Below are 26,529 nucleotides of genomic sequence, written 5' to 3' on the forward strand. Positions count from 1 at the left end.
TAAACTCATGGACCTGGGTTTTAAAGAACATTTTATGAACTTGACTCCAATGGCAAGAGAAGTGAAGGCAAAGATAAATGAATGGGACCACATCAGACTAAGAAGTTTTTGCTCAGCAAGAGAAACTGACAACAAAATAAACAGACAGCCAACTAAATGGGAGATGATATTTTCAAACAACAGCTCAGATAAGGGCCTAATATCCAAAATTTACAAAGAACTCATAAAACTCAACAACAAACAAACAAACAGTCCAATAAAAAAGTGGGAAGAGGACATGAACAGACACTTCTCCCAGGAAGAAATACAAATGGCCAACAGATATATGAAAAGATGCTCATCTTCATTAGTTATCAGAGAAATGCAAATCAAAACTACAATGAGATACCACCTCACTCCTGTTAGACTAGTTATTATCAACAAGACGGGTAATAACAAATGTTGGAGAGGCTGTGGAGAAAAAGGAACCCTCATTCACTGTTGGTGGGAATGTAAAGTAGTACAACCATTATGGAAGAAAGTATGGTGGTTCCTCAAAAAACTGAAAATAGGCCTGACCTGCGGTGGCGCAGTGGATAAAGCATTGACCTGGAAATGCTGAGGTCGCCGGTTCGAAACCCTGGGCTTGCCTGGTCAAGGCACATATGGGAGTTCATGCTTCCAGCTCCTCCTCCCTTCTCTCTCTCTGTCTGTCTCTCCTCTCTCTCCCTCTCTATCTCTCTCTCCCTTTCTCTATCCTCTCTAAAAAAAATGAATAAAATAAAAAACAACAACAAACCCCCCCCCCCTGAAAATAGAACTACCTTATGACCCAGCAATCCCTCTAATGGGTATATACCCCAAAAACTCAGAAACATTGATACATAAAGACACATGGAGTCCTATGTTCATTGCAGCACTGTTCACAGTGGCCAAGACATGGAAACAACCCAAAAGCCCTTCAATAGATGACTGGATAAAGAAGATGTGGTACATATACACTATGGAATACTACTCAGCCATAAGAAATGATGACATCAGATCATCTACAGCAAAATGGTTAGATCTTGATAACATTATACGGAGTAAAATAAGTAAATCAGAAAAAACTAAGAACTGCATGACTCCATACATAAGTGGGACATAAAAACGAGACTAAGACATTGACAAGAGTGTGGTGGTTACGGGGGGGGAAGGGAAGGAAGGAGAGAGGAAGAGGGAGGGGGAAGGGGACAAAGAAAACTAGATAGAAGGTGACAGAGGACTATCTGACTTTGGTGATGGGTATGCAACATAATTAAATGACAAGATAACCTGGAGATGTTTTCTTTGAACATATGTACCCTGATTTATTGATGTCACCCCATTAAAATTAATAAAAATTTATAATTAAAAAAATTTTACTTTTTGGCCCTGGCCGGTTGGCTCAGTGGTAGAGCGTCGGCCTGGCGTGCAGGAGTCCCCGGTTCGATTCCCAGCCAAGGCACACAGGAGAAGCGCCCATCTGCTTCTCCACCCCTCCCCCTCTCCTTCCTCTCTGTCTCTCTCTTCCCCTCCTGCAGTCAAGGCTCCATTGGAGCAAAGATGGCCAGGGCGCTGGGGATGGCTCCATGGCCTCTGCCTCAGGTGCTAGAATGGCTCCTGTTGTAATGCAGCAACACCCCAGATGAGCAGAGCATCGCCCCCTGGTGGGCATGCTGGGTGGATCCTGGTCGGGCGCATGCGGGAGTCTGTCTGCCTCCCTGCTTCCAACTTCAGAACAATACACACACACACACACACACACACACACACAAAAAAAAAATTGACCCCTTGCTCGACCCAGTGACCTTGGGCTCAAGCTGGTGAGCCTTGCTCAAACCAGATGAGCCCTTGCTCAAGTCTGTGACCTTGGGATTTCAAACCTGGGTCCTTCACATCCCAGTCCGACGCTCTATCCACTGTGCCACCGCCTGGTCAGGCCATAATTTTTATTATTCAGAGATTTCAAGAAAATGTAATTTCCTTGACCTTAGTAATCATACTTTATCCTGCACTGGTTCAGTGAAATAAAAATGACATTCCTTTTCTGTAGCTGCCTTTAATTTTTTGGTTCTACAAATAAGTTACACACACACAATAAATAGGTTTATTTATAAATTTTTGAATCACTCTGAAATATGAAAGCAGCCTAAAACACAGAAAATTTAGTAAAATGCTTTATTTTTTCCTGATTTTGATTTGCCTGTGAATTTGCCTTTTTAAAATTATTATTATTTTTTTTACCTTGAAGCTCAGTGGCCCAGGGAACTTGTTTAATCTCCAGTTTAAGCAAGGAGTTCAGTTTTCTCATTGGGAATACATAAAGTTGGGACAATGTTAACTCACTTGAAGGGTGCTGTGGAGGTGTACAACAATGTATGTACAGCTCTCTTCACGGGGCAGAGTGACTGCAGTAACCCATTCCAAGTCTGGTGCTGACGTCAGGAAGTTTAACTCGGATTTGGTTTTAAGGCCCCCCCCCCCCCCATCTGCGAAAGTATCTCTGGTAGAGAAAAGCACTGAAAACAGCCAGCCTGTCCACCGGAAGGATGTGTCCCTCACCTTCCACAATCTACGCTTACACAGGGACCTCTGCAAAGGAAGAGGGTGCCTGGGGACCCGGGAGCCCCGGGGACTTACGGTTTTCACTGCAGTCCTCAGAGATATTTTGAAATCCTTCCAAACAGAGTTTCCTTACTTCATAGTAATCGAAGAATTTCATGAGACTCATTGCGAAGTTGTAGCTGGGGAGCGACATTAGCAGACGATGTAGCAGGGTCCTGGCACGGGTGGCACGCCCTCCGCCTGGGGTTGGTGGGTGGTGGGCACACAAGGCAGTGCACAAGTGAGGCCACAGAACTGCACACGTGAGACTGCATAGCCTTATTAACCAATGTCACCCCAACAGGCTGAATGAAACATTTTGAAAAGATGACAGCTTAGCTCCCATTATAAGACAGCAGTGAAACTGCCATGACAATATGCCTCCCAAGATGATTACACCTTTCTGAGAAAATCACCAACCTGGCAGGCGGTCCTCGAGAAAACACTCATCATTCTGTCACTAAGCCTGTCCACCTTGACAGCCTGTAGGACAGACCTGTCACCTCCGGAGTTCCAGAGAAGGCCACTGACCATGAAGGGAGCTTGCAGGGCTGCAGGTTGCTCTGGTGAGGGGGTGAGTGAGTGAGGGAGGGAGAGAGGGAGAGAGGGAGTGAGGGGTGAGTGAGTGAGGGGTGAGTGAGTGAGGGAGTGAGGGAGAGAGGGAGAGAGGGAGAGAGGGAGTGAGGGAGAGAGGGAGTGAGGGGTGAGTGAGTGAGGGAGAGAGGGAGTGAGGGAGAGAGGGAGTGAGGGAGAGAGGGAGTGAGGGAGAGAGGGAGTGAGGGAGAGAGGGAGTGAGGGGTGAGTGAGTGAGGGAGTGAGGGAGAGAGGGAGTGAGGGGTGAGTGAGTGAGGGAGTGAGTGAGTGAGGGAGGGAGAGAGGGAGGGAGGGGTGAGGGAGGGAGTGAGGGAGTGAGGGAGAGAGGGAGTGAGGGAGAGAGGGAGTGAGGGAGAGAGGGAGTGAGGGGTGAGTGAGTGAGGGAGTGAGGGAGAGAGGGAGAGAGGGAGTGAGGGAGAGAGGGAGTGAGGGAGAGAGGGAGTGAGGGAGAGAGGGAGTGAGGGGTGAGTGAGTGAGGGAGTGAGGGAGAGAGGGAGAGAGGGAGTGAGGGGTGAGTGAGTGAGGGAGTGAGTGAGTGAGGGAGGGAGAGAGGGAGGGAGGGGTGAGGGAGGGAGTGAGGGAGTGAGGGAGAGAGGGAGTGAGGGAGAGAGGGAGTGAGGGGTGAGTGAGTGAGGGAGTGAGTGAGTGAGGGAGGGAGAGAGGGAGGGAGGGGTGAGTGAGTGAGGGAGTGAGGGAGAGAGGGAGTGAGGGAGAGAGGGAGTGAGGGAGAGAGGGAGTGAGGGAGAGAGGGAGTGAGGGGTGAGTGAGTGAGGGAGTGAGGGAGAGAGGGAGAGAGGGAGTGAGGGAGAGAGGGAGTGAGGGAGAGAGGGAGTGAGGGAGAGAGGGAGTGAGGGGTGAGTGAGTGAGGGAGTGAGGGAGAGAGGGAGAGAGGGAGTGAGGGGTGAGTGAGTGAGGGAGTGAGTGAGTGAGGGAGGGAGAGAGGGAGGGAGGGGTGAGGGAGGGAGTGAGGGAGAGAGGGAGAGAGGGAGTGAGGGAGAGAGGGAGTGAGGGGTGAGTGAGTGAGGGAGAGAGGGAGAGAGGGAGTGAGGGAATGAGGGAGGGGTGAGTGAGGGAGAGAGGGAGGGAGGGAGGGAGGGAATGAGGGAGGGAGTGAGGGAGTGAGTGAGGGAGGGAGTGAGGGCATGAGGGAGGGAGTGAGGGAGTGAGTGAGGGAGGGAGTGAGGGAGAGAGGGAGGGGTGAGTGAGGGAGTGAGTGAGGGAGGGAGTGAGGGAGTGAGTGAGGGAGGGAGTGAGGGCATGAGGGAGGGAGTGAGGGAGTGAGTGAGGGAGGGAGTGAGGGAGAGAGGGAGGGGTGAGTGAGGGAGGGAGTGAGGGAGGGAGTGAGGGAGTGAGTGAGGGAGTGAGTGAGGGAGAGAGGGAGGGGTGAGTGAGGGAGGGAGTGAGGGTGTGAGGGAGGGAGTGAGGGAGTGAGTGAGGGAGTGAGGGAGTGAGTGAGGGAGTGAGTGAGGGAGTGAGTGAGGGAGAGAGGGAGGGGTGAGTGAGTGAGGGAGTGAGGGAGTGAGTGAGGGAGTGAGAGAGGGGTGAGTGAGGGAGAGAGGGAGGGAGGGGCGAGTGAGGGAGAGAGGGAGGGGTGAGTGAGGGAGTGAGGGAGGGAGTGAGGGAGTGAGGGAGTGAGGGAGGGAGTGAGGGAGTGAGGGAGGGAGTGAGGGAGAGAGGGAGAGAGGGAGTGAGGGAGAGAGGGAGTGAGGGGTGAGTGAGTGAGGGAGAGAGGGAGAGAGGGAGTGAGGGAGAGAGGGAGTGAGGGGTGAGTGAGTGAGGGAGAGAGGAAGAGAGGGAGTGAGGGAGAGAGGGAGTGAGGGAGTGAGTGAGTGAGGGAGGGAGAGAGGGAGGGAGGGGTGAGGGAGGGAGTGAGGGAGTGAGGGAGTGAGGGGTGAGTGAGGGAGAGAGGGAGAGAGGGAGTGAGGGAGAGAGGGAGTGAGGGGTGAGTGAGTGAGGGAGTGAGGGAGAGAGGGAGAGAGGGAGTGAGGGATGAGTGAGTGAGGGAGTGAGTGAGTGAGGGAGGGAGAGAGGGAGGGAGGGGTGAGGGAGGGAGTGAGGGAGTGAGGGAGAGAGGGAGTGAGGGGTGAGTGAGGGAGAGAGGGAGGGAGTGAGGGAGTGAGGGAGTGAGGGGTGAGTGAGGGAGAGAGGGAGGGAGGGAGTGAGGGAATGAGGGAGGGGTGAGTGAGGGAGAGAGGGAGGGAGGGAGGGAGGGAATGAGGGAGGGAGTGAGGGAGTGAGTGAGGGAGGGAGTGAGGGCATGAGGGAGCGAGTGAGGGAGTGAGTGAGGGAGGGAGTGAGGGAGAGAGGGAGGGGTGAGTGAGGGAGTGAGTGAGGGAGGGAGTGAGGGAGTGAGTGAGGGAGGGAGTGAGGGAGTGAGTGAGGGAGGGAGTGAGGGCATGAGGGAGGGAGTGAGGGAGTGAGTGAGGGAGGGAGTGAGGGAGAGAGGGAGGGGTGAGTGAGGGAGGGAGTGAGGGAGGGAGTGAGGGAGTGAGTGAGGGAGTGAGTGAGGGAGAGAGGGAGGGGTGAGTGAGGGAGGGAGTGAGGGTGTGAGGGAGGGAGTGAGGGAGTGAGTGAGGGAGGGAGTGAGGGAGTGAGTGAGGGAGTGAGTGAGGGAGTGAGTGAGGGAGAGAGGGAGGGGTGAGTGAGTGAGGGAGTGAGGGAGTGAGTGAGGGGAGTGAGAGAGGGGTGAGTGAGGGAGAGAGGGAGGGAGGGGCGAGTGAGGGAGAGAGGGAGGGGTGAGTGAGGGAGTGAGGGAGGGAGTGAGGGAGTGAGGGAGTGAGGGAGGGAGTGAGGGAGTGAGGGAGGGAGTGAGGGAGAGAGGGAGAGAGGGAGTGAGGGAGAGAGGGAGTGAGGGAGAGAGGGAGTGAGGGGTGAGTGAGTGAGGGAGTGAGGGAGAGAGGGAGAGAGGGAGTGAGGGAGAGAGGGAGTGAGGGGTGAGTGAGTGAGGGAGAGAGGGAGAGAGGGAGTGAGGGAGAGAGGGAGTGAGGGAGTGAGTGAGTGAGGGAGGGAGAGAGGGAGGGAGGGGTGAGGGAGGGAGTGAGGGAGTGAGGGAGTGAGGGGTGAGTGAGGGAGAGAGGGAGAGAGGGAGTGAGGGAGAGAGGGAGTGAGGGGTGAGTGAGTGAGGGAGTGAGGGAGAGAGGGAGAGAGGGAGTGAGGGATGAGTGAGTGAGGGAGTGAGTGAGTGAGGGAGGGAGAGAGGGAGGGAGGGGTGAGGGAGGGAGTGAGGGAGTGAGGGAGAGAGGGAGTGAGGGGTGAGTGAGGGAGAGAGGGAGGGAGTGAGGGAGTGAGGAAGGGGTGAGGGAGAGAGGGAGGGAGAGAGGGAGAGAGGGAGAGAGGGAGTGAGGGGTGAGTGAGTGAGGGAGTGAGGGAGAGAGGGAGAGAGGGAGTGAGGGGTGAGTGAGTGAGGGAGTGAGTGAGGGAGGGAGAGAGGGAGGGAGGGGTGAGGGAGGGAGTGAGGGAGTGAGGGAGAGAGGGAGTGAGGGGTGAGTGAGGGAGAGAGGGAGGGAGTGAGGGAGTGAGGGAGTGAGGGGTGAGTGAGGGAGAGAGGGAGGGAGTGAGTGAGGGAGTGAGGGAGGGGTGAGTGAGGGAGAGAGGGAGGGAGTGAGGGAGTGAGGGAGTGAGGGGTGAGTGAGGGAGGGAGTGAGGGTGTGAGTGAGGGAGTGAGGGAGGGAGTGAGGGAGTGAGGGAGAGAGGGAGTGAGGGGTGAGTGAGGGAGAGAGGGAGGGAGTGAGGGAGTGAGGGAGGGGTGAGTGAGGGAGAGAGGGAGGGAGTGAGTGAGGGAGTGAGGGAGGGAGTGAGGGAGTGAGTGAGGGAGTGAGTGAGGGAGAGAGGGAGGGGTGAGTGAGGGAGGGAGTGAGGGAGTGAGTGAGGGAGTGAGTGAGGGAGAGAGGGAGGGGTGAGTGAGTGAGGGAGTGAGGGAGTGAGTGAGGGAGTGAGAGAGGGGTGAGTGAGGGAGAGAGGGAGGGAGTGAGGGAGTGAGGGAGGGGTGAGTGAGGGAGAGAGGGAGGGAGTGAGTGAGGGAGTGAGGGAGGGGTGAGTGAGGGAGAGAGGGAGGGAGTGAGGGAGTGAGGGAGTGAGGGGTGAGTGAGGGAGAGAGGGAGGGAGGGAGTGAGGGAATGAGGGAGGGGTGAGTGAGGGAGAGAGGGAGGGAGGGAGGGAATGAGGGAGGGAGTGAGGGAGTGAGTGAGGGAGGGAGTGAGGGCATGAGGGAGGGAGTGAGGGAGTGAGTGAGGGAGGGAGTGAGGGAGAGAGGGAGGGGTGAGTGAGGGAGTGAGTGAGGGAGGGAGTGAGGGAGTGAGTGAGGGAGTGAGTGAGGGAGGGAGTGAGGGCATGAGGGAGGGAGTGAGGGAGTGAGTGAGGGAGGGAGTGAGGGAGAGAGGGAGGGGTGAGTGAGGGAGGGAGTGAGGGAGGGAGTGAGGGAGTGAGTGAGGGAGTGAGTGAGGGAGAGAGGGAGGGGTGAGTGAGGGAGGGAGTGAGGGAGTGAGTGAGGGAGGGAGTGAGGGAGTGAGTGAGGGAGAGAGGGAGGGGTGAGTGAGTGAGAGAGGGAGGGAGGGGCGAGTGAGGGAGAGAGGGAGGGGTGAGTGAGGGAGTGAGTGAGGGAGTGAGAGAGGGGTGAGTGAGGGAGAGAGGGAGGGAGGGGCGAGTGAGGGAGAGAGGGAGGGGTGAGTGAGGGAGTGAGTGAGGGAGTGAGTGAGGGAGTGAGGGAGGGAGTGAGGGAGTGAGGGAGGGAGTGAGGGAGTGAGGGAGTGAGGGAGGGAGTGAGGGAGTGAGGGAGGGAGTGAGGGAGTGAGGGAGGGTTGAGTGAGCAGGAAGGCCTGGGACGTCCCTGAACACTGCTGTTGTGTGATAGTCACTGTCCACTCCCCTGCTCTCCTCCAGGCGGCTCAGAAAGAAGAAACCTGAGCGGTCGAGTCTGTCCCATGGAGAGGGTGTGGGCTCAGTGGACTGGAACAGGGGGCAGGACTGCCCAGGGGAGGTGAGGTCACCATGACAGTCAGGAGGGAGAGGACGGGGGTTTCAAGGTCAGTGGGAAGTCAAGGCAGAGAAGGAAAGAAACTTTGGGGTTGTCATGGCCACGTGGCTCTTCCCCATTGGAGCAGTGGTGAAATTAAGAAACTGTGTGGTGTTTTTAATAAAAAGAGGGTGCTGAACACAGAGAGTCTATAGAAGTGATGAATCAATACTATAACATTGGACATTTGTTTTTTGTTCCATTGATCCTGCCTGGCACAAAGGGCCCTGGCACTGAACTGGCAGACAACATGCAGTGTCCTAGGCTTCACATCATTACAGCCTGAGGACATTTCCCAAGGACGGGACAGCCGGCTCCACACTGAGGACATTTCCCAAGGACGGGACAGCCGGCTCCACACTGAGGACATTTCCCAAGGACGGGACAGCCGGCTCCACACTGAGGACATTTCCCAAGGACGGGACAGCCGGCTCCACACTGAGGACATTTCCCAAGGACGGGACAGCCGGCTCCACACTGAGGACATTTCCCAAGGACGGGACAGCCGGCTCCACACTGAGGACATTTCCCAAGGACGGGACAGCCGGCTCCACACTGAGGACATTTCCCAAGGACGGGACAGCCGGCTCCACACTGAGGACATTTCCCAAGGACGGGACAGCCGGCTCCACACTGAGGACATTTCCCAAGGACGGGACAGCCGGCTCCACACTGAGGACATTTCCTGGAATGGTGCTCAGTGCGTGCTGAGGTGGCTCCATGGATGCTTCTTCGTATGAGATCTTCTGTCCTCAACAGAGAGCCCGCAGCGATGGACTGGCACGACCATCAGCCAGCTCTGGGAGGCCAGGGCAGCCCCTGACGGTGTCGTGCTGGGGAGACAGGCTGCCCTGTGCTGAGCCAGGTCGGCGGCTGACTGACTGGGAGGTCAGCTGAGCCCTCAAAACTGAGCCATGAGGAGTGAGAGGGGGGTCTGTTGCCAAGCCCCACGGACACTGCTTCCACCAGGAAAGAGAAGTTCTTCCCGAGTCACCAGCCTCCCATGTCCTACAGGAGATTCAGCTCCATCAGCATCTTCTGGGGACCGGCTGTAACGTGGCACGGGACGGCACAGGCAGAGTGCTGGCAGTGTCTACAGACGGCACCCACGTGCTGGGGCCGCCCCAACGGCTCAGGGATGAGCAGGAGCGCATCGCTCCCGCCGGGCACTGAGCCACCCATGCGGGCTCAGGTTGTCCCCTCCCCTTCTTACAGAGAGGAGCACAGCACTGGGACACGTGGTGCTCCTCCCGCAGGCCAGGCGCCTCCTGCAGGGAGGGAAACACCTACAGTCCAAACGAAAGGTGGGTTCTGCCCCTGTGGGCAGAGCCGAATTGGCGAATACAGCTTGAAGTTCAGGCTTATGCAGAAATTCAACCAAGAAATGTTCTAACACCAGAAACATCCTGTTTGTGGTCACCCCCAGCACCAGCCTCTTCAGATTCTGTCACCAGAGAAGGAAGAGGGACGAGGAGAACCTCCTTCCTGGGATTCTGCACATCTGGTCTCAGAGGAAGGGAACCTGCTCTAATGAGGAGGGTGTGTCTGTTCCTATTTTCTCGTTTCTCTCTGAAAAACCTTGTCTCATCGGGAGGGCCAGGGTGATGTGCGGCCTTGAACCAGGCAGCAGGCAGCCCACAGCACCGGTGCCCCCCACCTGCCTGCTGGAGAGCGAGGCTGGGATTTTACAGCTGAAGGACCCCCGGGGGAGGGGTCACTCCCAGAGGACCCCGGTCTGCACTCTGTCATGTCCTGTCGTCTGCTCTCTCTGGACTCTTTTCTCCCCCGTGTCCCCTTTCCCTCTCTCCGCCCACTTCTCTCTCTCACCTAACGCACCCCATCAATCTTTGCCGATGCCTCCCGAGCGCCCTTTCCCAGACTCCCGGGAAGGCCATGCTCCCCCCCCCCCCCGTGTCCTCTCCCCGTGTCCCCCCCCACCCCCGGCCCCCCAGCACCCCTCATCCGCCCGTCGCCGGGGCGCAGCCTCACCGTAGTACTGCAGGACGCTGAACAGGATGATGCTGAAGACGGTGGAGAAGTAGTGGAAGAGGGTGAGCTTGATGAAGGCGGCGGCGCTGCTGGCGAAGAGGAAGGTGCCCAGGTACGTGAGCGGGACCGCGGCCCAGCCGTACAGCACGAGGATGAGCAGCGTGTCCAGGGAGTGGAAGTCCTCCACCAGCGCCTCCAGCTTCCGGCACTTGAACACCCCCTGAGACGGACGGACGGACGGACGCAGAGGGTAAGGCCAGGGCGGGGCAGGGCGGGGCGCGGGGCGGGGCACGAGGCGGGGCGGGGCGCGCCACAAGGACTCGAGCAGAGAGGTCCGAGGGGGGCGGGCACCCCCATCCCCATTACGTGAGCGCCCAGAGCGGCTCATTGCAGATCGCGTCACCCCCGAAACACCGCTTTGTGCCCCTGCCATAAACATGGGCACCTGAGCCCTGTACTCTTACTGGTCACTGTCACCCTGTTCATTGAATCTTCTAAAGAAATAAGAAAAAATAGGTTTAGCTTGTGAATATAAGGACTATACTTCCATGTTCTGGGTTTTTTCCCATTCAAAAGTATTCCTTTTTATTCCCTGCCCCCTCCAACTCCATGATTAAAGTCAAAGTAATTCTGTCTGTATTAAGCCCAACTCTGAATTTTCCCAGAAGAGAAATAAAGGGGAAAAAGCAAACGACCTAGGAAGTAGACTGTTTTCTGCAGATCTCTCCTGGGACCACACACACACACACACACACACACGCACACGCACGCACGCACACATATATGAATGATATATAGCACCACATTAGACAGCCTCCTGGCTCTATGCTCCACCCCCAACCCCCTCATATCTACCTCAACAACTCAGGGGCTTCCTCATTCATTCATTCCTTTCTTTTAAAAAAATATTGATTTATTTTAGAGAAGAGAGAGACATAAAGTTGTTGTTCCACTTGTTTATTCATTCTTTGGTTGATTCTTGCATGTGCCTTGACCGGGGATTGAACCCACAACCTTGGCCTATGTGGGAGATACTCTTAACCAGCTGAGCTACCCGGCCAGGGCTCACTGATTTCTTAATCCCTTTGAGAATCAGGAAAAGTAGCATACATTTAGAGTAGACCAGATCAGGAAGAGAGAAAGCTCCCGAGTTGTTAAAGAACTACCCAGAAATATATGTGTTCATAAGTGATAGTTACAGTTTCTCTAAAGATAGCAAGGCTTCCCCTTTGTGAAGAATCACAGAATTCTTTAGCAGGGTCACTAATAGAGGAAAAGAAAGATGATACATGAAGACACACACACTATCCTTAGATAGGGTGTGATTCAACATGATAAAAATGTAAATTCTCCCTAAATTACTCTAAATAGAAATAACAACAGGTTTTCTCTTTTTTTTGGAAGTTAGACAAGCTAATTTTAAAATTACATGTAAACAAACAAAACATGTCAAGATAGCCAGGAAATGTCACAGAAAAAGGTTAATGGGGAGGTAAGACAGGTCAATACAAAAAACATAATTAAATTTATTATAAAATGAACATAATTAGGGGCCCTGGCCGGTTGGTTCAGTGGTAGAGCGTCAGCCTGGCATGCAGGAGTCCGGGGTTCGATTCCTGGCCAGGGCACCCATCTGAAGCGCCCATCTGCTTCTCCACCCCTCCCCCTCTCCTTCCTCTCTGTCTCTCTCTTCCCCTCCCGCAGCCGGGGCTCCGCTGGAGCAAGGTTGGCCTGGGCACTGAGGATGGCTCTATGGCCTCAGCCTCAGGCGCTAGAATGACTCTGATTGCAGCAGAGCAACGGCCCAGATGGGCAGAGCATCGCCCCCTGGTGGGCGTGCCGGGTGGATCCCGGTCGGGCGCATGCAGGAGTCTGTCTGACTGCCTCCCTGTTTCCAACTTCGGAAAAATACACTCACAAAAAATGAACATAATTAAAACAGATCGGTAGTGCCACATTACAGATACATCAATGGAATGAAGAAAACAAAATATACTCAAATGCTTATTATCAGTTAAGATACATCACTGGTCAAGTCAGTGGGAAAGCAGTGTTTCATTCACGTCAGTGGGAAAAGACTGGCTTTCAGAAGAACGGGAGAACAAGGGGTTAGCTATCCAGGAGAAAACATAACCCTTACTTGGCTCTCTACCTAAAAAAAAGTTCACAAACGAGGAAACAGCAAAGCAGGCTGTGCCTGATGCACAGTGGCCCACCTAGGGGCTGGGGTCCCCGGGGAACGTGACGACCACAGTGTCTCTAGGCGTCCAAGAGACCCTCTCTCTCCAGAGTGATGCCGACAGCTTTCTGACCCTCGGTGAGACCTGAGTGAGGTGAGCCTGTCTTCCTTGCTCATGCCGTATCCACGCCTAAACCACAGATGCACTCACAGGAGCAGCTCAGTGTTTGCGAGTAAACCATCCCTCCCGCTCAGGAAGGCGGGGTTTTCAGGTGCGTCCTAAACTTGAGGACTAAAGGAACCTGGAGGTCGTGGAGACAGGCTCACAGACTGGATGAGAACAAAGCCGCACCACGCAGCACCTCTGGTGACATAACTCATGAGGACAGTTACTGTGCCGCTTTTCTGAGTCTTTACGTGCGGGCTCAGGTGTGGGAAAAGGCAGAAACCGTTACGGGTCCCCACGGAGAGTCTCCTGGGGTGACAAGTGCAACGGGGTTGGAGCAGTTAGGTCCTCAGGGCTCTAGTCAGCTCAATCCTTATCCCTGGCACAGAAGCAGCCAGGCCACCCGCTCTGTGAATCGGATGGGCAGAGAAACGGTGACATTAGAATCCCGGCGGCTAGGCGCAACAACAAAATCTTTCCTTTTTTTGTTGGGTCAAAGGACGAGTCCATTTGGTACCATTTCCAGAGCAAGGTAAGGGAGTCTCTCCTTGAAAACCAGGGGTACTCAAGTCAGGTAAGCAAGCAAAGCTAAGAACCCAGATGGAGCACCCAATCTGAGAACCATTAAGAGAAACTTCAGATGGAGAGGAGAGAGAGGGGGAGGGAGAGAGAGAGAGAGAACAACACTGCCTTTCATCACCCCCCCCCCCCCCGCCCAGAAAAGCAGAAGTGGAACAAGGTGTGAAGGCAAAGATAAGAGCAGAAAGACCTAACTCTCACTCACATCACCCAGGATGACTCTGAGTGTAGAAATGACAATTCAGTAACCCCAAGCAGGGTTCTGAAAGTGTTCTGTTCGAGTGAAACTGGCTAGGTCGCTTATTTCTGTGAGCTTCAGTTTCCGTGCCTGCAAATATGATGAACTAGCGTTGCTTCAGGTCATCGTGCTGTTGAATAATGTGACACATAAAAGAACACATGACTGGTAACCTTGCCCCTGAACTGTAAATGGCAATGCTGGTACAGGTATTAATGGTGGGTGGTCTTATCTGTAGACCTATGGAGGATAAGTGGTTGTGCTGGCCAAGTTTCAAGAGCCAGAGAAAGGATGGATTCCTGGCATGGAGGTGAAATGACTCAGGGGTTTTCTGACGGATTCTAAGCCAGACTGCGTCACACTGAAGGAGGTAGCAAAGCCGGGGACCGTGCCTGGAGCAGCGCCCCCAGCTGCTGTCCTGAAGGGGGGACTAGCAGCCCTCACAAAGGATGGCTGTCTTCCTTCCCAGTCGCGGGTGGGCTGGTGGCAGTGGGCAGAGAGGCTGGCAGGGGAGCACCCACGGGGCTGTGTGCTGGTGAAGGACGCCCGGTGCCTCTCTCTGGACCCGAGACTTCTCTGCACATGCTGTTTGCTCCCCACACTTCCACCACGGTCCCTGCGCCAGCCAGCCCAGTCCCGGGTCCCCCTGGTGAGCTGTGGGCAGAAGAGGCTGGCAGGGGAGCACCAGCGGGGCTGTGTGCTGGTGAAGGACGCCCGGTGCCTCTCTCTGGACCCGAGACTTCTCTGCACATGCTGTTTGCTCCCCACACTTCCACCACCGTCCCTGCGCCAGCCAGCCCAGTCCCGGGTCCCCCTGGTGAGCTGTGGGCAGAAGAGGCTGGCAGGGGAGCACCAGCGGGGCTGTGTGCTGGTGAAGGACGCCCGGTGCCTCTCTCTGGACCCGAGACTTCTCTGCACATGCTGTTTGCTCCCCACACTTCCACCACCGTCCCTGCGCCAGCCAGCCCAGTCCCGGGTCCCCCTGGTGAGCTGTGGGCAGAAGAGGCTGGCAGGGGAGCACCAGCGGGGCTGTGTGCTGGTGAAGGACGCCCGGTGCCTCTCTCTGGACCCGAGACTTCTCTGCACATGCTGTTTGCTCCCCACACTTCCACCACCGTCCCTGCGCCAGCCAGCCCAGTCCCGGGTCCCCCTGGTGAGCTGTGGGCAGAAGAGGCTGGCAGGGGAGCACCAGCGGGGCTGTGTGCTGGTGAAGGACGCCCGGTGCCTCTCTCTGGACCCGAGACTTCTCTGCACATGCTGTTTGCTCCCCACACTTCCACCACCGTCCCTGCGCCAGCCAGCCCAGTCCCGGGTCCCCCTGGTGAGCTGTGGGCAGAAGAGGCTGGCAGGGGAGCACCAGCGGGGCTGTGCGCTGGTGAAGGAAGCCCGGTGCCTCTCTCTGGACCCGAGACTTCTCTGCACATGCTGTTTGCTCCCCACACTTCCACCACCGTCCCTGTGCCAGCCAGCCCAGTCCCGGGTCCCCCTGGGGAGCAGTGGGCAGAAGAGGCTGGCAGGGGAGCACCAGCGGGGCTGTGCGCTGGTGAAGGAAGCCCGGTGCCTCTCTCTGGACCCGAGACTTCTCTGCACATGCTGTTTGCTCCTCACACTTCCACCACCGTCCCTGCGCCAGCCAGCCCAGTCCCGGGTCCCCGCTGAGGAGCTGTAATCGTGGTGGGGTTCTGGTTCTCCTTCAGAACCAGTCCTAGGGTTCCTGTGCAGTAACTACAAGTTTTCTCATGGGTGTAAGAGCCAAATTGACTCCAAGTTTCTCCTTTTTCCTCCAACAACTAAATTAATCATGCCATGGTTTTGTTTGATTTGAGAATTTGCAGTTCATCCATGATAGTGGCGACTGGCATGCTACTTTATAATGATCTACTTCATTTCTGAGTTCATTGCTAGCCAGTGAACTGTTGGAGGGCTGAGCTGTTACCCCATTCACATCTAAGTCACAGCATCTGCTGTACAGAAAGGAGATTTACCTCTTTTACTTCTGTTTGCCCCTTTTACTGCATGGCTTCACATCTTTCTCACCTTCAAATGTGCACATCAAGCACGCTGCCAAGGCCACTAGTGAGCATATTCATTACACTAAAAAATGCTGAACTATCCCCTTAAGATCAGAAACAAGGCAGGGGTGCCCCCTTTCACCACTCTTATTCAACATAGTTCTGGAAGTCCTAGCCACAGCAATCAGATAAGAAGAAGAAATAAAAGGCATCTAAATTGGAAAAAAAGAAGTAAAACTATCATTATTTGCTGATGATACGATACTATATATAGAAAACCCTAAAGTCTCAGTTAAAAAAACTACTGGACCTGATAAATGAATTCAGCAACGTGGCAGGATATAAAATTAATAATCAGAAATCAGAGGCATTTTTATACACCAACAATGATCTGTCTGAAAGAGAAATTAAGAAAACAATCGCCTTCACTATTGCAAAAAATAAGTAAGTAAATAAATAAAGTGCCTAGGAGTAAATTTAACCAAGGAAGTTAAAGACTTGTACCTGGAAAATTATAAAACATTGATAAAAGAAATCAGGGAAGATACAAACAAGTGGAAGCATATACCATGCTCATGGTTAGGAAGAATAAACATCCTTAAAATGTCTATATTACCCAAAGCATTTTATAAATTCAATGCAATATCAATTAAAATATCAATGACATACTTCAAAGATATAGAACACATATTCCAAAAATTTATATGGAACCAAAAGAGAACACAAATAGCCTCAGCAATCTTGAAAAGGAAGAATAAAGTGGGAGGTATCTCACTTTCTGATATCAAGTTATACTACAAGGCCATTGTACTCAAAACAGCCTGGTACTGGCATAAGAACAGGCACATAGATCAATGGAACAGAACAGAGAACCCAGAAATAAACCCACAGTTCTATGGACAACTGATATTTGACAAAGGAGGTAAGAGCATACAATGGAGTAAAGACAGTCTCTTTAACAAATGATGTTGGGATAATTGGACAGCTACCTGCAAAAAAATGAAACTAAACCACCAACTTACACCATTCACAAAAATAAACTCAAAATAGATAAAAGATTTAAATGTAAGTCATGAAACCATAAGCATCTTAGAAGAAAACATAGGCAGTAAGCTCTCAGACATCTCTTACAGCAATATACTTGCTGATTTACCTCCATGTGCAAGGGAAATAAAGGACAGAATAAACAAATGGGACTTTATCAAACTGAAAAGCTTTTGCACAGCTAAAGTCAATAAGAACAGAATAAAAAGACAAACTACACAATGGAAGAACATATTCGACAATACATCTGATAAGGGATTAATAACCAAAATTTATAAAGAACTTGTAAAACTTAACATCAGGAAGATAAACAATCCAATCAAAAAATGGGCAAAAGAAATGAATAGACACTTCTCCAAAGAGGACATACAGATGGCCAATAGGCATATGAAAAAATGCTCAACATCACTAATCATTAGAGAAATGCAAATGAAAACCACAATGAGATATCATCTCACACCAGTCAGAATGGCGCTTATCAACAAAACAACACAGAATGAGTGCTGGCGAGGATGTGGAGAAAAGGGAACCCTCCTGCACTGCTGGTGGGAATGCAGACTGGTGCAGCCACTGTGGAAAACAGTATGGAGATTCCTCAAAAAATTAAAAATCGAACTGCCTTTTGACCCAGCCATCCCACTTTTAGGAATATATATCCCAAGAACACCATAGAACTGTTCCAGAAGGAGAAATGCACCCCCATGTTTATGGCAGCATTGTTTACAATAGCCAAGATCTGGAAACAGCCCAAGTGTCTGTCAGTGGACGAGTGGATTAAAAAGCAGTGGTACATATACACAATGCAATACTATGTGGCTGTGAAAAAGAAGAAAATAATTTTTGCAACAACATGGAGGGACCTGGAAACTATTATGTTAAGTGAAATAAGCCAAGCAGAGAAAGAAAAATATCATATGACCTCACTCATCTGAGGAATCCGATGAACAATATGAACTGAGGAGTGGAATAGAGACAGAGGCAGGATCCAAGGGTCCAGAGGGGACACGGACAGAGGGAAGGGGGATGATGGGGTAATAGGATGGGACGAGAGCAGAAAAGCAAATCCTGGAGGGAAGGGGAGGTAGGGGGATGTACTGGGGAACACGGGGGAGGGGAGGATGTATTCAGGGGTACACTAGAACCTATGTAAACACAATAAATTAAAATAAATTTCATGTTAAAAGAAAAAGATGTTGAACTATCCTTCCATGCTCACTGTTCCTGCCACTTTCTCAAAGTCTACAATCAGGTGTCTGAGTCAAAAGCAGTTCTGCTTCGCAGACCGAGCCATCTCAGATTTGGGTTATGAAAGTGTGTGTGTATGTGTGTCTGTGTGGGGTGAACAGTAACAGAAGCTTCCATTAGGTATTGAGTCTACCCTGTTTGCTCAAGTCCAGTGTATTGGAGGGTGCAGCGTTGGGAACGGGTGGGCAGTGACAGACAAGTAACAAGTGACAGGCTGCAGTCCTTCAGGCAGTCTGGGCCAGGGCAGAATGCTGAGAATGACATGGGAAGCCGACCCAAGAGAGACGTCTCAAAGGAAAGTGTGTTCTCCAACTGGGAGGACCTGAGCAAGAGCATTCCCACAAGTGGTTTCCGCAACACAGTCTCTGGCACGAGACGCCAAAGTGGTTTCAAATTGGTTCACAAATTTTATTTTATTTTATTTTTATTTTTTTGTATTTTTCTGAAGCTGGAAATGGGGAGAGACAGTCAGACAGACTCCCGCATGCACCCGACCGGGATCCACCCAGCACACCCACCAGGGGTGATGCTCTGCCCACCAGGGGGCGATGCTCTGCCCCTCCGGGGGTCGCTCTGCCTTGACCAGAGCCACTCTAGCGCCTGGGGCAGAGGCCAAGGAGCCATCCCCAGCGCCTGGGCCATCTTTGCTCCAATGGAGCCTTGGCTGCGGGAGGGGAAGAGAGAGACAGAGAGGAAGGGGGGGGGTGGAGAAGCAAATGGGCGCTTCTCCTATGTGCCCTGGCTGGGAATCGAACCCGGGTCCCCCGCACACCAGGCCGATGCTCTACCGCTGAGCCAACCGGCCAGGGCCCACAAATTTTATTTTAGGAGGCAGGTAGTTTTTAGGAATTTTTGGTTGGTGACAAGGGAAAGGAGCCTTCAGGCGGTTTCACTCACCAGCAGCAGGCAGCAGGTGACGGAGAAGCAGATGAGATCCCACAGCAGAGCGGAGAGCCAGTACGTCAGGGCGGAGACCCCACTCACAAACTGGACGTGCTTGGCCTTCGTGGTCCTCTCGGTCACTGTCTGGAAGCCGAAGCTACTGGCCATGACAGCCAGCGCAAAAGCCAAATTTAAGACGATCTGCAATCCGGCTGCAGGCCTATCAAAGAGGAAATAAAAAAAATGAAATAAATGACAAAGTAGAAGTGGAGACGACGGCTCCAGTGGGCATTTCCTCGTGTGGATGGCGAGGTCGCCGCAGGAGGAGGGAGCTGTACCTACACGGTGTGCGTGCTGTACAGAGGGAGTGGCTGCGGCGCGTTGGCAACCTGAATGGATGCGCGGGGTCCGGAAAGGGACGTGAAGAGAATGTTGTCCAACACGGACACGGACATCGCGGCCGCGTGGTACGCCTCGTTATTGAACAAAATCGTTATCACTGTTCTGTTTTTCTCCACCTCAATGGCAAGCGCAACAATGGCGAAGTAGCTGTACTCTTTACTCTCCAATATGGACCTTGTTACATTACCTGGAAAAAAAAGAAGGAAATCGGTCAGCGAGTCAACGTGTGATACATCCCCAATGACTTCTACTGGAGAGGACTGAACGTTTTGGGTTTTTTTTGCTGTTGTCTCTTCCTCGTCCGACTTCTCACAATGGCTGTTTAAAAATCTGTCTTCTGCCCTGGCCGGTTGGCTCAGCGGTAGAGCGTCGGCCTAGCGTGCAGAGGACCCGGGTTCGATTCCCGGCCAGGGCACATGGGAGAAGCGCCCATTTGCTTCTCCACCCCTCCGCTGCGCCTTCCTCTCTGTCTCTCTCTTCCCCTCCCGCAGCCAAGGCTCCATTGGAGCAAAGATGGCCCGGGCGCTGGGGATGGCTCTGTGGCCTCTGCCCCAGGCGCTAGAGTGGCTCTGGTCGCAACATGGCGACGCCCAGGATGGGCAGAGCATCGCCCCCTGGGGGGCAGAGCGTCGCCCCTGGTGGGCATGCTGGGTGGATCCCAGTCGGGCGCATGCGGGAGTCTGTCTGACTGTCTCTCCCTGTTTCCAGCTTCAGAAAAATGCAAAAAAAAAAAAATCTGTCTTCTGGCCCTGGCCAGTTGGCTCAGCAGTGGAGCATCGGCCTGGCATAAGGGAGTGGGTTTGATTCCGGCCAGGGCACACAGGAGAAGCGCTCATCTGCTTCTCCACCCCCCCTCCTTCCTCTCTGTCTCTCTCTTCCCCTCCCGCAGCCAAGGCTCCATTGGAGCAAAGATGGCCCCGGTGCTGGGGATGGCTCCATGGCCTCTGCCCCAGGCGCTAGAGTGGCTCTGGTTGCAACAGAGCAACGCCCCAGATGGGCGGAGCATCGCCCCCTGGTGGGCATGCCAGGTGGATCCCGGTTGGGCGCATGCGGGAGTCTGTCTGGCTGCCTCCCTGTTTCCAGCTTTGGAAGGATGAAAAGGGGGGGGGGGAAAGAAAGAAAGAAAGAAAGAAAGAAAGAAAAAATCTGTCTTCTATCTCATCATCTCCCCTACCCTATCACATTATAATCTACAACCTGAAAAAACAGCAAATCACTAAGAATTTCTGGCTCTATTCTTGTCTAAAATAACCTTTTTTTTACAAAATAGTTCCGGTTCTTCTAGAATATTCTAAGAAATTTGCATGTCCATATACATTTTACTATTGGCTTGCCTATTTCTGCAAAAAGTCTGATGAAATTTTGATAGGAATTGCATTAAATCTGTAGGGTCTGTTTAGGGAGAAATGCTACCCTAACAACAATTTTCCAATCTGTGTCCTGGAAGAATCTCCCCATCTATCTGTAAACTTGGTCTCCTTCAGCAAGTTTCACAGTTTCAGTCTACAGGTCTTGCATTTCTTTTCTTAAATTTAAGTATTTTATTTTATATATATATTTTTTTATTATTTTTAATTTTTTTACAGGGACAGAGAGTCAGATAGAGGGATAGATAGGGACAGACAGACAGGAACGGAGAGAGATGAGAAGCATCAATCATCAGTTTTTCCTTGCGACACCATAGTTGTTCATTGATTGCTTTCTCATATGTGCCTTGATCGTGGGCCTTCAGCATACTGAGTAACCCCTTGCCCGAGCCAGTGACCTTGGGTCCATGCTAGTGAGCTTTTTGCTCAAGCCAGATGAGCCTGCACTCAAGCTGGCAACCCCGGGGTCTTGAACCTGGGTCCTTTCGCATCCCAGCCCAATGCTCTATCCACTGCACCACTGATTGCTCAGGCTATTTTATATTTTGATGCTATTGTGAGTTTTGGCACTTTGTGGGTTTTTCCATCTAGAAATGTGTCCATTTAAGTTGAATTATTTGGTGCAGATTTCACATTTCTATCATCTTTTGTTGCTTTCCTGTGACCGGTCAAAAGTGCACCATGACTTTATGGACACACTGTATATGTGAAATTATACACTTCTTAGCTTTTTCTGATTTACTTATTTCACTCAGAATAATGTTCTCAAGGTCCATTCATGTTGTTGTAAATGACACTATGTCATCATTTCTTGTGGCTGAGTAGTGTTCCATTGTATCTATGTACCACATCTTCTTTATCCAGTCCTCTATCGAGGGACACGTTGGTTGTTTCCATGTCTTGGCCACAGTGAATAATGCTGCGATGAACATGGGGGTGCATGAATCCTTGCATGCCAATATTTCAAGATTTTTGGGTAGATACCTAATTGAGGGATTGCTGGGTCATATGGTAGTTCTATTCTTAATTTTTTGAGGAACCACCATACTGTCTTTCATAATGGCTGTACCAGTTTACATTCCCACCAGCAGTGAATGAGGGTTCCTTTTTCTTCACAGCCTCTCCAACACTCGTTATGATCTGTCTTGTTGATAATAGCCAATCTAACAGGTGTGAGGTGGTATCTCATTGTAGTTTTGATTGGCATTTCTCAAATAGCTAGTGAAGATGAGCATCTTTTTTATATATCTCTGTCTATTCATGTTTCTTCTTCAGATAGGGAGAACTATCTGATCAGGAACTCTGCCCATTTTCCAATTGGATTGTTTGTTTGTTACTGAGTTTTGTGAGTTCTTTATATATTTTGGATATTAACCCCTCATAGAAGTTGTTGTTTGAAAATATCATCTCCCATCTGGTTGGCTGCCTATTTGTTTTGTTCTTGGTTTCTTTTGCTGTGCAGAGCTTTTCAGTTTGATATAGTTCCATTAATTTATTTTTGCCTTTACTTCCCTTGCTTTTGGGTCGAATTCCTAAATTGTTCTCTATGGCTGAGGTCCGTAAGTTTAGTACCTATGTCTATGCTTTTGTATATATAAGTTATTGTTTCAGATCATCTATTTAGGTCTTTGATCCATAGTGAATTAATTTTTGTGCAAGGGGACATGTTGTAGTCAAGTTTCGTTCTTTTGCATGTGGCTTTCCAATTTTTCCCAGCACCATTTATTGAAGAGGTTTTCTTTACTCCATTGAGTGTTTTTGGCTTCTTTGTTGAAGATTATTTGTCCATATATAATATATATGTGGCTCAATTCTGTTCCATCGGTCGGTAGGTCTGTTTTTCTGCCTGTGCCATGCTGTTTTGATTCTCATGGCTCTGTAGTATAATTTGAAGTCAGTAGTGTGATACCTCTGGCTTCATTCTTTTTTTCTCAGAATTGTTTTAGTTATTCAGGGTTTATTATGGTTCCTTACAGACCTGGTGATGTTTTGTTTTATTTCTTTAAAAACCAGGTAGAGAAAGAAAAATATCATATGACCTCACTCATTTGAGGAATCCAAGAACACTGTGAATTGAGGAATGGAATTAAACCTGAAGGGAAGGGGGAGGGAGGTGTTAAGAGGGGGGGAAGGGAGATGTTAAAGGGAATACGGGGGAGAGGGGATGCATTTGGGGAGACAGTAGAATCTATGTAAACACAAAAATAAAAATATGACATTGAGATTTTAATGGAGATTGTATTAAATTTGTACACACACACACACACACACACACTTTAAGTGAGAGGCAGGGAGGTAGAGAGACAGACTTCCTTGTGCGCCTGACCGAAGCCCCCTACAGGGCTAAATTTCACACCACACTAATTTGGCTCTTTACCTACCCTCTGAAAGGTGATAGAATTTGCTGAAAATAAAAAAAACCTATAGCCAAAACACCTCTACTAATTATTAACTTTTGTGGTCAGTTGTCTTGAAGTGTACATTTTTTTTCCCCTCTAAGATACTGGTAATTAGTAGAAAAAAAAATGGGTAGCTAAAACACCCAAGTCAAGTCCCTCCTTTTCACGTGACACACACAGGTTTTCTGTACAGTAGCTGTCTCTTCTACAGGCCTTACCTGGTACTTGGCGAAGTTCTTGATTCTTAGGCTCTAGAAAAACCTTCAGGCTTCTTATGAGATTCGTAGCCAAGTCAGATTTTCCTGAAACTGAGTAAGGCACAATTGTTCGACCATACTGACCCAAATCCATTGTTCTGATGGGCTCACTAGAATATAAGCTGTTCGTTGTTAAGAGGTATGTAGTAACAACCAAAATGATGGATGTCTGTAGCAATATCAACTTCCAGTTGCGCCAACTAAACAGGGCTTTCTTTATAAACATGGAACGGAATTGCTGGCAGTAAAGTGGAAACTAAGAAAGAGAAGAGAAACATAGTACAATTGTTGGCGACTCAAGTAGGATATTCGTATTGGGAGCCATTCATATAAACAGAATCTTGAAGATGTGGAATTGGCTGACTGGACTCAGTGTGTTGTTCCAGGACAAGAGCCTGTGGCTAGTTGACTAGAGGCCAAAGTTAAGGGCAACACTGACACAGTTTTCCAGACGACTCAGGAACAGCCCCAAGCAACCTGCTATGAAAGAGTTTGATGGGTGCTTGGGTTGTGCTAAATACAGTGGCACCTGAGATACGAGTTTAATTCATTCTGTAACTGAGCTCGTAAGTCAGTCAACTCATATATCAAACAAATTTCTCCCATTTAAAATAACTGAAATAGATTTAATCCGTTATAGCCCAGTGAAACATCCCCAAACCATCCTAAATTATAAAAAAGACATGTTTTTAATTAAGAAACACACATGTATACTTTACCAATGCATAACAAAATATATGAAATAAAAGAAAAAAGTGTTGTTTAGTACTGTACTCTTACCTGAGAGACAGCGCACGGCTAACGGAGGCGAATGGCGGAGAAGGAGGGAGGGAGGAAGGGATGCAGGCACTGTAGACACATAAACTAAAACTGCACTTTCTTAACAGTAAGTGTAAACTAAAACTGCATTTATTTACTTAAAATGAAACCACAAAAACTTAATTGTGAAAAAATGCACTTTCTTAACTTTAAACTTAACCTAAGCTTAACATTACATATTTTTCATTTAATCATCACCTGTTTTTGCCTTTTTGGCTGCACTTTTGGCACTTTCATTTGCAGGACTTTTTTTTTTTTTTTTTGTATTTTTCCGAAGTTGGAAACGGGGAGGCAGTCAGACAGACTCCCACATTTGCCCGACCGGGATCCACCCAGCATGCCCATCTTGGGGCGTCGCTCTGCCGCAATCAGAGCCATTCCAGCACCTGAGGCAGAGGCCACAGAGCCATCCTCAGCACCTGGGCGAACTTTGCTCCAATGGAGCTTTGGCTGCGGGAGGGGAAGAGAGAGACAGAGAGGAAGGAGAGGGGGAGGGGTGGAGAAGCAGATGAGTACTTCTCCTGTGTGCCCTGGCCAGGAATTGAACCCAGGACTCCTGCACGCCAGGCCGACGCTCTACCACTGAGCCAACCGGCCAGGGCCGACACTTGCAGGACTTTTAAATAAAAATCTATTCAAAGAGGTTTGCTTTTGCTGCCTTTTAAAATGTTACGGAATGTGACAAAAAAGTGTCATTAAAAAGTGCTGAAGCACGACCAGTTGAAACTTTTTCTGGGTGTTTCTTTTCAATGAAACTTGAAAGCTTCTCCCACATTGCCAGCGTGTCTTTAATTTCACTCGTAGAAATCACTTCCTCCGACTCTGCCTCCTCCTCACTACTAATCTCTTGCAGAAGCTCCGTATGTTGCATCATCTGTAGCTCCTTCAACTCCTCAGTTTGAGAGTTCCTCCTCATGTTCCTCGATGAGCTCATTTACATCACCCTCATCTACCTCCAGACCCATCGACTTTCCGAGGGACACAATCTCCTCCAACGCTTCTACCTCAGTCTTGGTCTCTGGTTTGAATCCTTTGAAGTCCCTGTCTGCAACAACATCAGGCCGTAACTTTTTCCATGCCGAGTTCAAGGTTCTTCTTGTAACCTCTTGCCATGCCAAGTCAATAATATGTAAACATATCACGATGTTGTAGTTATCTTTCCAAAACTCTCGAAAGGTTAGATTTGTATTCTCAGTCACCTCAAAGCAGCAGCAGAACAAGTGCTTTGTGTAAAGCTTTTTAAATTTGGAAATGACCTGCTGATCCATAGGTTGCAAGATTGAAGTTGTGTTGGGTGGGAGGTAGAGGACTTTTACGAATTTGAACTCATGGAGAATGTCATCTGTAAGACCAGGTGGGTGGACTGGAGCATTTTCAAGGATTAGTAATGCTTTCATCAGGAGTTTATTTTCTTGAAGATATTTCTTCACTGCAGGACCAAAGACGAGATTTACCCATTCAATAAAAAACTGCCTCGTAACCCATGCCCTAGCACTGGAATGCCACATAACCTGAAGTTTTTCTTTCAGAATCTTGTGAGTCTTAAAGGCTCGAGGATTTTTGGAATGATACACTCACAGTGGCTTTACTTTACAGTCACTGCTAGAATTTGCACACAATGCAAGGGTCAGACGGTCCTTCATGGGTTTATGGCTTTCAGTTTCTTCTCCTCTGCGGTGATGAAAGTTGTCATAAAAAAAATGAAAGCATTTTTTTCCAAAACAATTCTGTTTCGTCACAGCTGAACACTTGTTGGGGGATGTAGCCTTCCTTTGCGATAAGCACAGCAAAATGTGCGATGTACTCCTCAGCTGCCTTAATATCAGCACTCGCAGCTTCACCATGCCTCACCACCGAGTGGATGCCAGATCTCTTCTTGAAATTTTCAAACCAGCCGTGACTTGCCTTAAACATATCTTCTGCTGCCTCTTTTGAGGTTGATGGTTCTTTCTTCTTCAAGTCGCCGTAAATAGTATGTGCCTTTGCGCATATTACAGTCTCCATTACTGTATCTCCTGCCAGCTCTTTCTCTTTCACCCACACCAGCAGAAGCTTCTCTATTTCTTCATGGATATTTGTCCTTAATTGGGACAGAATTGTAGTTCCTTTCACTGGATTTGTGCTTTTGATGGCATCCTTTTGTTTAAGGATGGTACAAATTGTAGATGGATTGTGGTCGTAAAGCCTTGCCAGTTCAATCACTCAGACACCATGCTGATGTTTTTCTATTATTTCTTGTTTTACTTCTATCAACATCATTCTCTTCTTCTTCTCACCACTGTCCTTTACACTCACTTTCTTCGGCCCCATGATAGCACACAAAAAAAGTTAGTAAAAAATGCAAAAATGATGCAAGAACGAGTACAGTGCACAAGATTCGACTTGATTCTGCGCGTAACACGTGAGAAAGAACAAGATGCTGGTGTTGTGCTGCTGATACTGGGCCCGTGTGCCAATGCACCAACTAGCGGCAACTTCCTGAATCACAACTCGTATCTCGGAATTTCTCTCGGGTCTCGAAAGAAAATATGAACCAAGTCACAGCTCATATCTTAAAAAATTCGTATGTTGATCTGCTCGTATCTTAAGGCACCACTGTAATAACCACAATACTGTATCATTAAAAATGACAAAGATATAATACAAATATATTCTTGAATGGGATCCAAGAAACAAGAAGATAGGATGAAAAGATTTATCCATGTAAGGATTTAAGGGAAACAATTAAAATCTGGTTTCTGT

At 50.3% G+C, this 26,529-nt stretch overlaps 1 protein-coding gene across 1 annotated transcript in view; it reads right to left on the reverse strand.

Annotated features, from left to right (window-relative positions):
• The window catches only part of LOC136335753 (phospholipid-transporting ATPase ABCA3-like), a 97,051-nt gene that overhangs the window by 20,726 nt on the left and 49,796 nt on the right, over window positions 1-26,529 (reverse strand). The window contains exons 8-12 of the mRNA XM_066276850.1: window positions 22,930-23,224; window positions 18,886-19,132; window positions 18,559-18,763; window positions 10,199-10,418; window positions 2,641-2,805 (exon numbers count right to left, since the gene is read on the reverse strand). Of these exons, the coding sequence (XP_066132947.1) occupies window positions 2,641-2,805; window positions 10,199-10,418; window positions 18,559-18,763; window positions 18,886-19,132; window positions 22,930-23,224 (1,132 nt within the window). The remainder of the gene's footprint in view (window positions 1-2,640; window positions 2,806-10,198; window positions 10,419-18,558; window positions 18,764-18,885; window positions 19,133-22,929; window positions 23,225-26,529) is intronic.

This window comes from Saccopteryx bilineata, chromosome 4, assembly GCF_036850765.1.
Source record: "Saccopteryx bilineata isolate mSacBil1 chromosome 4, mSacBil1_pri_phased_curated, whole genome shotgun sequence".
NCBI lineage: Eukaryota > Metazoa > Chordata > Mammalia > Chiroptera > Emballonuridae > Saccopteryx > Saccopteryx bilineata.